This window comes from Phaenicophaeus curvirostris, chromosome 22, assembly GCF_032191515.1.
Source record: "Phaenicophaeus curvirostris isolate KB17595 chromosome 22, BPBGC_Pcur_1.0, whole genome shotgun sequence".
NCBI lineage: Eukaryota > Metazoa > Chordata > Aves > Cuculiformes > Cuculidae > Phaenicophaeus > Phaenicophaeus curvirostris.
Window position 1 is genome coordinate 1,012,691 of NC_091413.1, and position 12,469 is coordinate 1,025,159.

The following is a 12,469-nucleotide window of genomic DNA, read 5'->3' on the forward strand; positions in this document are numbered from 1 at the left end:
CCATCTCAAAGTATTGTAGGACAGTGAATGACAACAAAGTGAATTGGATCATGGCTTGAGAGGGGCTTGTAAAATGTGTGGAATGGTTGGACTCGATGATCCTGGGGGTCTTTTCCAACCCAGTGATTCTGTGATTCGAGCAGGGCTGGCCGTGCTTCCACCGCGCAGGGGAGGGAAGAGCTGTGCCTTTCCCTCGCGACGCTGTGCCAGGGGCAGGAGAGCCATGGATCTTGGCCAATCTCCTCTTGGAGGTGTCAGACTTGGTTCAAGCTTTGTGGGGACACTGGGGAGGTTTCCAGGCTGCTGGCAGCTGGTAGTGGAAGGGTTTGGGAAGACATGTGCTCTGGTGTTGCTCCCAACAACCTTGCTGCATGAGCAGGGAGTGAGGGCATCAGGGGCTCTGTGGCATCCAAATTGTGTAAAGCCTTTGCAGAGGAAAATGATTTAATTTGAGTGAGGTGGCTTTGAGAGGCATCTCGGATTCATGCCGCAGCGTTTTTTCCTGACTGAAAAGCTGGTTTGGATTTGGTTTGCTCTTTGCAGAGCATCACTTGAAGCTTATGTTTCACCTCAAAAATGTATTCATTTTCCTTTCTTGAAAAATTAAGTGTTTTGGAAAAAACAGGAAGAAAATACCAAAACCTTCTGAGCAAAGGCCTGATTCTACAGAAATGGCCATTTTCTGCTAGGTTAATGAGCGCTGCAGCTACTCTGGGAGCTCTGAAGAAGGGGCCTCCTACGGCTGCTGGAGCAGGACGTCCAAAGTCAAGGTTTTGGGTTCTCTGCACATCACTGGGAAAGAAAGGGCAGACAGTCATTGTCATCTTTAGGTTTTAACTTTTTAAGCAGTGAGAAGCCTTCTAATGAAAAGCGTGCTGAGAAAACAAGCATTTTTATTATTACGATATATCTCAAGAACACTGAGTTGGAAAGCATCGCCCTCCCCACTTCTCTTCCCATTTCTTTCCCTGACCCAGTCCGCTTGCTTGCTGCTAGCTGATTTTTTTGGCATTTGACCCGATTAGTGAAAAATCAATCTAATTAATGTAAAATTTCAGTACTCGCTTCAGTAAGGTTGCATTTCTCCTTTTCCTTGGTTTCTGATGCCCTTTGCTACCCTAGGGAGAGCTGCAGCTGCAGTCAGGTCCGAGCAAGCTCATAGAGCAAGAGATGCTTGGGGCTGGGGAGTAGAGAGGAGGCGCAGGGCATGGGTGAGGCTGGAGCAGGTTTTTGCACTGCTGGCTTGCAAAGACAGAGTCAGGAGCAACACCCTGCTGTGATTCAGTGAGGAAACGTTTTTTTATCTTCTTAGTAACAGTCATGGATGAAGCCGTGCTGGTTCATTGCGCAGCTTGGGTCTGTGTCATCCTGCTGGAGGGAGCAGGGAGGTTGAACTGGATGAGCTTGAGGGTCTCTTCCAACCCAAACCATTCTGTGATTCTATGGTTCTATAAAGAATAAGGAAATGTAAAATTTTAATAAACCAATAATCTTAGACCGAATGGGAGAAGTGACCATTACGAGGTGAACAAGATGAAGGATGGTTTATGCTGACTGAAAAATAAGATGCCTTTTTTTTTTTTCTCCCCGATTGCATGTTTGGCCTTGAAATTTCTTAAATAGCTTTACTGACTAAACATCATGAAATGGCAGTGTTGTTCTTTCTGCATATGTTCCTCGAATCTGGAGTCAGTCAAGGGAGGATAAATAATCCTGGCTTCAGACACCATCATGCCCACTTCTCTGAACCCTTTTTCCTCTCTTCCCTTTGTTTTTGCAGATGTTGATGAGTGCCAGGTCCACAACGGCGGCTGCCAGCACAGATGTGTGAACACCCTTGGATCTTATTATTGCGAGTGCAAGCCGGGCTTTCGCCTGCACGCAGATGGCAGGACCTGCCTTGGTAAGTCATCGTTTTAAATTCCCTGAGAACCTCTCATTCTTCATAGCCCTTTTCCTACCTGTAAATACGTGGCGTTGTACATAGAAGGCGACTGTTTCTTACCCATTCACACCTGCCCTCTGTGCAGGCAGTTTGAGATGATGGGGATGGATTGTCTGTTCCTTCGTTTCTCAGGTTCCCGCTACTCGTCCCGAACATGTTGCTGTAACTGGATTTGTGGTTTGCTGAACTCTGGCTTGGTTGTGTACAATTTAGTCATCTTTCCATTCTTTAGTTTATCCTGGTTTGGGAGCAGTAACTTGCAGTGCAGGGTGTATGAGAGAGGGTTTTTTTTAGAACTAATACGCAAATCTTTTCATTAATTTGGTTTAAATCAATCAGTTTTACCTCCCCTGAGCTCTGGGCACTGGGTGAGACAACCAGGGGAGAATAAGCACTCCTGGCTGGGGAGCTGTGGTCATAATGATCTCGAGACCTTCTTCCCCGAGATGCTGGTCACACGTCCACTTGCATAGCGCGTGTCCAGACATTACAGTTCCAATGCCAGGTCTGGCTTGCGGTTGAATTCTGAGCCAATTTCTTGAAATATTGTCTGCCCCCAACGAGAGGCTTGGAGACACTGGGGTGGAGTTTGGAGTCTGCCCTCCAGCATCTGCTGCTGGTTTTGTTAAACTGCTTCTCCCTCACAGCTTCATTTGACGCATTTTTCCATTTTTTTGAGGGATATTTTCATACAAGTGGAAAGAATTCCTGGGTGATGGTATTACAGAGGCCATTTGCTATTTTTCCTCAGAATACAGTCAGGTTCCAGTGTTTGCTAAAAATGACTGTGTGAGCCAGTGTGTACCAGCTGGGAATGGTGATGTGGAAAGCTAAAGAAGCGGTACCCACCGTGCCTAGAGCGGCACGAACCGCACATCCTTCCATAACTACCCTGCTGTGTGTCAATACTCTTAACAAGAGCAGTGCGACGTAAGCTTAAGGTGCCAGGTCACTCTGTGCTCTATAGTTCCCTGGAAAACTCCAGAAGCTGAAGAGAAAATTAAGAAGATTCGGAAAAATTAAGAAAACTGCCCATCGCTCCCAGCCCCCTGCTCTAGCACTGAACACACAAACTCATGTTCATGGCTACGAGTTGCTGCTGTTTGCATGTAAGTGTGCATGTGGTCTGTCATCCAAGAATTGTCTTTATAATGTGTAGTTCTCTTTTTTGTGGTATCGAGTGGTTCTGCTGCCTCTGCCTCATGCAATAAAGCAGGATCCAGCCACTGGGATGCTCTGATGCTCCTAGCAGGGTCAACCCAAGACGGTGAAAGGAATCACTTGCTTAAAGGCATTTTCCATCCTTTCGTTCTTCGGGCTTCACGGCTCGTGTGGCCGTGGTGTGCAGAGAGTGTGCTTCTGCTGGGATGCAGGCAGGGCTTCCCTGCTCCGAGCCGCTTGCGCTCGGTGCTACCAACCTGCTTTGCATTAAACTTCTGAGCGAGTATTTGCCATAATGTGCATGGTGTTGGAATTCAGCTGCCAGAATTAAGGGGTCTCTGTTCATGAAACCTGATCTACTGCAGGAGTGACTGGGGTAGTTTCTGGAAGCTCTGGGGAGCGGAGCTGTTGCTGTAAGCGTGGCGGTGCCTGTACCCCCGCGGTCCACAAAGTGCAGGAGAGGAGATGGAGACCAGGCAGGGCGAGTGCAAACTTGCTATGCAATTGCAGAGTGCTCTTTCTAAAACAGCAACAACAAAAAAAAAAAATCTGGCTTTCTTGCTTCAGGACTGGTGGCTTTTGTTCTTTGTGCCTTGGTGACAGAAATATGAGTACATGTAGGTATCCATCACACCTTTACGACAGCTCTGTGCTAACCTATTAAGGCAGTGGTGTAGAGGGGTGGAAGTAAACTTAGTTTTCTTGTAAAAGCTCAGACTCAGAGGTTACTTCTCTGCTGGTGTTTGTGGCTGCCCTCTGTGCAGCTGCAGGTGTAAGGCTGCCTTGAGCCACTGATGTCTGCGTGCCCCGGTTGTCCCATTCGATACCTGGTGCACAGCTTTCTCCCCTGGTCGATTCTGGACGGTGGCTCTTGGTGCCAGATCTCAGCAACCAGTCTTGCTGGCTGCACGGCAAAAGTCACACGTGGCAGCCCAGCATGATGGATTGGACTTTACACCACTGATTTAGGTAAATACACGCTGTTCATGCTCTTAGGACAAGCCCATCCCACAGCAGAGCCCAGGCAAGGGAGCACCTTGGCTGGTGGCAGTGGGGGTGCCACTCAGGGGTCCCCACCACTGTCACCACACGTTTGGTCGTTGCAGTGTGAAGGGTTCTCCCGTTCGTTGCCTTCACCGATGCTCAGACAGCGAGCGCGTGACCTGGCAGCGGCGTGTGGTCCTCCCGGGCAGCTTTCCGTGGGTCACGTCCTGGTAATCCCAGGCCCTCGAGCGTGTGCACGCTTTCTGTGGTGTTTCCACAAGTACATGCAAGTGGTTCTTTCCTTTAGTACTCGGTCTACATAAATATTTACACTGCAAAGTCAGAGGCTTTGCTCCGACTTGATCTTGGAAATCACACGGTTTTTATTAAGCCGCATTCTTGACAAGTTACCAGGCGGCGGTGGCAGCAGCAGCAGGACCTCGCTCAACACCCCCCGCTTCACCCTTCAGCTTTCGTGTGTCAGGAGTGCTTGCTGGGGAAGAGGAAAGGATTTTCTCTTGCTAAATGCTAATACCTTAAGGGAGGTGGAGCAACAGGACTGAGTGGTGTTTAAGGGATGGGTGGACGAGGCACTGAGGGACATGGTTTAGTGTTTGATAGGAACGGTTGGACTCGACGATCCGGTGGGTCTTTTCCAACCTGGTTGTTCTATGATTCTATGAGCTGCTTTAAAGCTGTTGCATTAGTTGGTTCCTACAGAGAGATGGGTTGTGATGTTGTCACAGTTGAGCCCCAGCCTGGCCTGATGAGGAGCTAAATGTAGGCAGTTGTGTCCCAATTCCACCACAGGGAAAGGGGGAAGGGAAAAGGGAAAGATTTGTGGATTGGAAACGAGAATAGCTTTAATGAAACACAACAACAATAATCATAAAATAAGATATACACAAATATATGACATTGAGCCACCACTGATGCTGCAGAGCAGACGTGGAGAGAAGATGTTGAGCTGGACTTGGTGGCAGGTGTGACAAAGAGGCCGAGGCAGCTCTCCAGGTTAACTTGTACCTGGTACTGCTCTGGTGATTGTGACTCAGGAGAGCGCAAAAACCAGCCAAAAGCTTCCCCTCTGTGTCCCGCTCTGTCCTCCCAGCAGCTCTCAAGCACTGCTGGTGCTTCGGGTAATCTGTGGCTCAGTTGTGCAAGATTCTTTTCTGCATCTTTGCTGTTCAAATATAGCAAATCAGTAATGACTTTAATTCAGAAGGGAGGGGAAAAGAAAGGGCATTTCTGTTGAAAGTGAAACAGAACAAAGAGTCGTTGGACGTCCTGAAATTACCTCTTCTTTTATCAGAACCACATGGGCAGGAGGCAGGAAGCTGACATCTTCAGGTCCTTCTCCACTGCTTCAGCAGAGAACTCCAGTCCAAGGCAAAGAATTTAATCAGAGCCAATTGCTTTTGTTGGCCTGTGGAGTGGAGAAATGGTCTGTATTAGCACACAACTTGTTTCTGGAAATTGTCTGAGGTTAGAATAAATCAGTTTGGGATTGCATGATGTATCCCTGTTTATGCTAAGGGTACTTCAAATGAAGAAATCCCAAACAGAGCAGCGATTTGTATCATGAACAGGAGGACCATGCCATGGAGATTTGTGTGGGCTTGAACTGTGTGCACAGAGGGCAATCATCCGTATGTACTTTGGAGAGGTTTTCAATCTGCATGTGTTGTACAGACAAAACTCGCCCTGGGGGGCATTTCTCAGTCCTTTCTTGGGATCAGTGGGTTTGTGTGATGCTGCAAAAGGGGACATCAGGCTCAGTCCTAGTTACAGCTGCTTACGCTTGCTTTTAGAGTATGAGCTCTCTGCTTCTGATGCCAAATTACTTGGGTCTGAGGGAAAGGCAGTATGGAGTGCAGGTAGCCCAGTTATTAAATCAACTCCTGTGTTAGGCTGCTACTTTGCAGACCTGCTCCCCATGTGCCACCAGTAGTAACGATGTCCTTTTCATCCCTTTTCATCTATTTCCTGGGCCCCAGAGGGTCAGAATCTCAAGGCCAGCATCTTTCAGCAGCGCTGCGGTCCCTTCAGGCAGAGGGGCTGGAAGGAACCTCGGACGATGAAATATCATCTGTGGAAAATCTGTCTGACTTTAATTAGAAAAATCTGTGTGATGTACAAGATGACACTGGTTTTGGCAATGTTGTCACAGAAATGTTAAGCTAGGGAAAGCATCTGGGAATGGAAATATTTTTAGAGTGGTTCTGTAAACATTAAAAAAAGAGCAGTAATTAAAACAAGGCCAGCAGTGAGGTCTGCTGGCTGTTACCCTGCGAGGAGCCAGCTAAGGAGACTCAGAATTAGAAGGCCCTTGCTTTGATGGAAGGACACCCCAAACAATTTTAACAGGTTTCATTTGGTTTCTTGTTATTCTTGATTCTTAAACTGAATTAGTCCATATCTTAGCAAAACCCCTGTGCTGCCTGAGCCCCCTGTCAGTCAGAGTTCTGTGGGTGGCTCTGTGTGACGCCGCAGGACGCGATTGCATTGCTCCTCTCATCGTGCATGTGCCACGAGAGCCGTGTTGGCTTGGGAGCACGGTAGAGCCAGTGGTGCCAGCCACCTCTTCCCTGTACAAGAGCCTTTTGGCAGAGCAGGATTTCTGGTTCCCATTACCCGTAGTGGTCTGGAACGTTCCCGCGATGGCCCCTTTGTCCTTGTGTGCAGTCGCGGAGTGGGGAGGCTCAGATGGGGTTGTTAATCTTCAAGAGTACATTTGCTAGCCAATAAGCCATGCTAAAAGAAACACGAGGGGGGAGAAAATACTCTGTGAGACCCCTGCAGTCTCACTGCTTCTCCTTTTACATTCTCTTAGTGTCCCACAAACAACTTCAGTTAAAATCTGGGTGCTGGCACTCGGTTGCATCTTGGCTGAGGAGAACCTACTGGAACAGGAGCTTGTGTCCTTCAGTCCATGTGTTGCCACATGTATTGAGTGTCTGAAGTTTTCTTTGCCCTTCAGGAAGGTTTTCTGCTGTCCCAGTGCTCCATCCACACGCACCTTTCGCCAGGTACTGGGTGGATGTCGTGCCCCAGCACAACCCAGAGAGACACGATGATCTTCTCGTATGTGGAAATAACCCTCTTGGAAAGTCAGCTGTATCCAGCCTTAGAGTCATAGAATAGTTTGGGCTGGAAGGGACATTAAAGATCATCCAGTTCCACCCCCCTGCGATGGGCAGGTTCACCTCTCACTAGACCCAAGGTGCATCCAACCTGGCCTTGAACATCTCCAGGGATGGGGCATTACAGGATTTCTGTCTGCTTGAAGTTTGTGTCTTAAGGAAAAAAAACCTGGACTTTATTTTTTTTCCACTCTAAAAAGTGGTTTTTTAGAGGCATGCAAGGAGGGCAGTTGTTTACAGTGCAAATTCATATGAATAACTGCATACTGGGAGGTTTTTTTTAGACATGGATGCATTCGCTTGTTATATGTTGGCCCAGGACTTGGACTTTCCCATCTGAAGGAATGTTTTGGCAGGCATTAACGTTGTTTTACTTTTTTTTTTTTATTATTAAAAAACCTCACTCCAAGAAGAACAAGCACATTATTGATGGGTATTTTCAGATGGATGTCATTAAACACTTTAACATCTCAGAATTTTTTAAAATGACCACCCATCTCTGCAAAAGCTTGAGCACTGTGACTCTGACCCAGAACTTCTCAGGAACGTCGAGTATTCCTATTCTTTCCTTCCAAATGCATTAAAGGCAACAATGTCAGCACAGCTAACATAAACCCAGAGTTCTTGCTCCAGCCGCATCTCGCGTATGGCAATGCTTTGACCCTATTAAGTCACTTTTATTCCCCTAAATGTTGTTTAGTTAGTTAGAGGCATACAGGGGGAAGTTAGCTTTTAAAAGCTGGAAATGAGAGCACTCCTCAGCTCTGAGTCAAGGCATAGTTTTTCTGCAGGGGAACTGTTTGCAGGGGGAAAAAAAAAATTAACATACAGTTTTCCTTTGATTTTTCTCCTGTGCCAAATATTTGTTTTTCGCTAATATACAAGAGAGGCTTAAATCAAATTATTGTCAGTACTTTGCTTGTAGAAAATACTCTTTGGAATACTTGGACGAGGTGCTGGCAGCGCGGTGCTACACGCCCAGCGATTGCAAACGCCTTCGTAGCCAGCACGAGCGAGCCGCCTGCAGCTCATCCGGGCACGGGTGTTCGCCAGACCCGACTTCCCTTGGGATTCAGGGACCTCGTTAAAAGCAGAGACTTTTATAGGCATGTGCTTTCCAGACTCGCTGGCTTAGCCAAGCTCTCAGGGTTGTCGAGGGTGCCGTGATTACCTGACGTGTTAGTTTGTGGAGAGTTGGTTTGCGTTAGAGAGATTTTTCGCTTTCTGATGTGATTCCTCAGGGTCAGCACATTGCTTTATTCTGGAGTTGGAAAAATAGCTCGGAAACATGAGAGACCACAACTTACCGTACCGTGCTGCTCAGGGAAGGCAGGGTTTCCGTCTAGACCGTGGCCAGGTTTTAGCCGTGTTGCACCCACACAGCTTTGATGTGCAGCGTGTTGTGTGTTTCATGCACATTTGTGTCTCCTGAGTGGACAAACAGACTTTCAAGCCCTGTCTCCCAGTTCCTGTAAGGTGCACCTCTCTTTGGAGCCATCTCTTTTTGAGATGCTCACTGAACAACGAGTAGGCAGGCTCACTCCGGAGACACTCAGTGGTCTAAGAAGAGACTTCCATCACTTTGGAGGCATGCACTTACCCAAACATGGCTCATCTACCAGAGTCCATCAGTCCCTGTCCAGAACATCCTTCCCTGCATTGTTTTCTAGCTCAGATTTCTCCTGGGTACAAGGTCAACAGCAGCCTAGTAAAAATAAAGCAGGCAAACTCTGCCTGCTCGCTGGCTGCAAGGTGCACACATCTCCAGGTGAACATCGTCCCGTTGTCGCTTATTGTGCAGAGAAGCCCTAGATTAGAAGAACAGAGGAGGGAAGAGAGGGCTATTTTAAGGCTGATTAATGATAGTAAGCTTGTAAAGGAAAGATGGTCCACATGTTCAGTCATAAGATCTGTTTTGCTGCTGTAGCCTAGGCAAAACCTCCTGTTTTCTGAGTGTTTGGAATCCTTTGGGCAGGGAAGTGCCTTGCGCAAGGCCACACAGAAGGAACTCCAGTTGGGAATAGCAATTCCCAGTCCCGCCTGCAGTTAGGATGAAAACACCGCTCCCATCAGCATGTCTCTGGCTCAGCTGGTTACAGCATCAGCTACTCGCAGAGGGGACGAGCACAGGGGTCCTGACTTTCATACAGCCACCTCCGAGCCAAAGCACCGAGCTGGGGGCTGTGACACCTGATAGGAGTGCAGGGAACCTCATAAAGCAGTTTCCTTAGATGTTCCTCAAAGAACTGATGGTACCTGCTGGACCTTTGCCCTGTGTAATCTGTGTCTTTTACACAGTGTGGAGCCAGAAACGTAGTTTTCCATAACATTTTGTTGCAGGAAAACCTGAATATGCCTGAGTGCATCTCTCTCTGAGCAGTAATTAAGCTGAACTAGCAGTAATTAAGCTGAACTAGCTGTGGTGTTGCACCTGCAGTGACTGACTTTGAACAAAATTACAAGAATTGCAGCAGTATCGCAGTGTGAGAAGCTTGCCTGCTGACACGGGCACCACTCGAGAGGGTGGATGCTTGCTAGGAAGCACAGCAGTTCCCAGGCTCCCTCTGCTGTAATACAGCTGAGAACCTAGCCCAGACCCCCATGTCCTGGTTTCACCTCCTGGAAGAGTTGCTGAGAGCTCTTATTGTGGAAAAAAATGTGATTTTAAGCTGGTACTAGCACTGTTGAGCCAATCTTACCTGTAAAGAAAAGGAGGTTTATTTCAAGGGCATCTGCTGCAGGTCCCTCTCTGGCACTGTGCAGGGTGGCTGCTCTCACGTGCTGTCTACAGAGCAGTTTTAGTAGCGGCTTACATTTAGCATGCTTCAAAAGTCTGCAACGAAGATCTTGGAGCATCATTGAGTCTGGAAAAGCCTCTGAGCTCATCCAGTCAGCCCAGCCCCACCGTGCCTTCTAAGCCGTGTCCTGAAGAGCTGCGTCCGCACGCTTCAGCACAGGTTGAATATGCCCCAATTTTAGATTCTCGTTACCAGTGCTCTGTGTAAACACGTGTGTTTTGCCCTGGTCCTGTGCAAGAGCCTCATCCAGGTGCTGCTGTTTTTGTGATGAGCGTTCTGTCCCTTTGCCTCGCAGCTGTGAACACGTGTGCCCTGAACAACGGCGGCTGCGAGCACGACTGTGTGCAGGTGACACCGACACAGCACCGGTGCCAGTGCCGGCACAACTACCAGCTGCGGGAAGACGGCAAACGCTGCGTCTGTGAGTCCCCTTGAGCACGCACGGGACACTGGGGAGGCAGAACTTTGCTTTGGCTTTTTATTCAGAGGCAGCTTTGGGGATAGGGAGCGTGGACTTAATGCTCGGACATCAGGTGGATCAGAGCGAGGTGTTTCTCTGCATGTTCTGTTGTTGTGGACATAATCTGCAACTTATTCTGACAGGCAAGGGACAGTTGAAGGAGTGTAGCCAACGAAAATGGAACTGTATGTAGGCACACGCTTCTGAGAAGGTGAGGGAACAGCAGAGTATCCCAGCAGGACAGGATCTTCTCCCTCTGCTCAGACAGCTTTCTGGCTGACCTGCTCCCAGCTGCAGGAGGGAGAGAAGCTGAAGGGGATCTAGAGCAGAAGTTTAATCTCCTCATTCATAGCAGCTGGCATTCAGTAAGGAGGGGGAAAGCTTTTAGCTGTGAAGTTGCCAAGGGAAAAGGAACAGCTTGGGTATTATAAATGCTGCAGTCAGAGGGGTTTGTAGCATCTGCCCAGGTCCTGGAGCAGCCAGAGGCTGGCAGACCTCTTGGTGGGAGAACTTGAAGCAAATTGGCCTGGTGCTTGCTTTGTAACCTCTGCAGAGGGACATGCCCACGCCAAGTTTCTGCTGGAAAGGTTTTACTCAGATTAGTGCCTTACTTGTGTGGGGTCTCACACTGTGTAAATCCTCCTGCCTGGAAGGAGCAGTAAACAGTAGCAGAGATTTTCTGTCTGGTGCAGAATGGGCTCTCTCAGGTTGCAGGCTGCTCTGCGAGGCGTAACTGCTTGCTGCTCTATTTTCCTATAAGCCTAATGCCAGTAAAAGTGAGGATTAGCACAAAATAAGCCACCTCTTTGTCTTTGCCCTGCAGTGAGGAACCCCTGCGCCGACAGGAACGGGGGCTGCATGCACCGGTGCCACAACCACCGCGGGGCAGCGCGCTGTGAGTGCCACCCTGGCTACCGGCTGGCGCCTGACAGCAAGGGCTGCGAAGGTAAGCGAGCTCCTCACAACAAAGCCTCTGCGGAAAACAGCTCTGGGTGAAGTAGGGCTCAGTCTTAGGAACTATCAGAGTCTGTGAATTTAATGGGGCTGCATGCACAAGCTTTCCAGAGGGGTGGCATGAAGTGTCCAGTTGACGTCTGTCCAAGAGCCCTGCTTGAGTTGTCTGGAACAGTTTCATGTGATCGTTTCCCTGGAGGCTTTACAGCAATTCTGAGCTCTTCATTCCGTTTCTTTGTTGGTCTGGACCCCAGTGAAGGATTTATGGTGCAAGAAACTGGTGAAAACCTTGAAGATCGTAACAGTGGTATAATTGAAAGAGTGTTTATGGCTCAACTTGCTTTGCTCATTGACTTCCCATCTCTTGCAGACGTGAACGAATGCCTGACCGGAGCAGCCCTGTGCGCACACCAGTGCCTCAACACTCAGGGCTCCTTTAAATGTACCTGTAACCCGGGCTACGAGCTGGGGGCCGACGGCCGGCAATGCTATCGTGAGTACTGCCCTCACTCTCCAGGTGGGGACGGCTTTGCTTCTGCAGGCAGGCGTTTGTGACTGTCCTCTGGGAACTGGTGGAGCCAAGTGATAGCAAGCTGGTTTGAAGAATTTCCCAAGCAGGTTTGGGGCTGTTTACGCTCCCACCAAGATAAAAACTTTGTCTGATCTTTAAAATTACCATGAAGCTACTTTTGCTGGTTTAGGCAGTTTATTTGGAGCTGTTTGGCTTCAAATAGGCCAAGTTCTGCTCTTGGGGACTTTTTGGATGAGTTCAGTCAGCTGCAGATGTGTAACTGCAGAAGGAATTGAGCTAGTGAAGTGATCACATCTGCTCCCATCAAGAGAAGAAATAAACACTATTATGCAAGAATGATCCAGATTGCCCATATGTCTTTGTTCAGCTAATATGCATCAGTGGGGAGAGTCCAAAGAGAAGCTATCAGCATTTAGCAACCCCCTTAGGGCTGAAGGCCACTGTGGCAGCCCCAGTGCTGGCAGCCGGTGTTACTGGGAGCTGTGATGCTCC

General features: G+C 48.5%; 1 protein-coding gene across 2 annotated transcripts in view; it reads left to right on the plus strand.

Annotated features, from left to right (window-relative positions):
* The window catches only part of MEGF6 (multiple EGF like domains 6), a 78,592-nt gene that overhangs the window by 43,458 nt on the left and 22,665 nt on the right, over nucleotides 1-12,469 (plus strand). For both annotated transcript variants that reach the window (XM_069874597.1, XM_069874598.1), the window contains 4 exons: nucleotides 1,781-1,903; nucleotides 10,327-10,452; nucleotides 11,315-11,437; nucleotides 11,816-11,938. In XM_069874597.1, coding sequence (XP_069730698.1) covers nucleotides 1,781-1,903; nucleotides 10,327-10,452; nucleotides 11,315-11,437; nucleotides 11,816-11,938 — 495 coding nt within the window. The remainder of the gene's footprint in view (nucleotides 1-1,780; nucleotides 1,904-10,326; nucleotides 10,453-11,314; nucleotides 11,438-11,815; nucleotides 11,939-12,469) is intronic.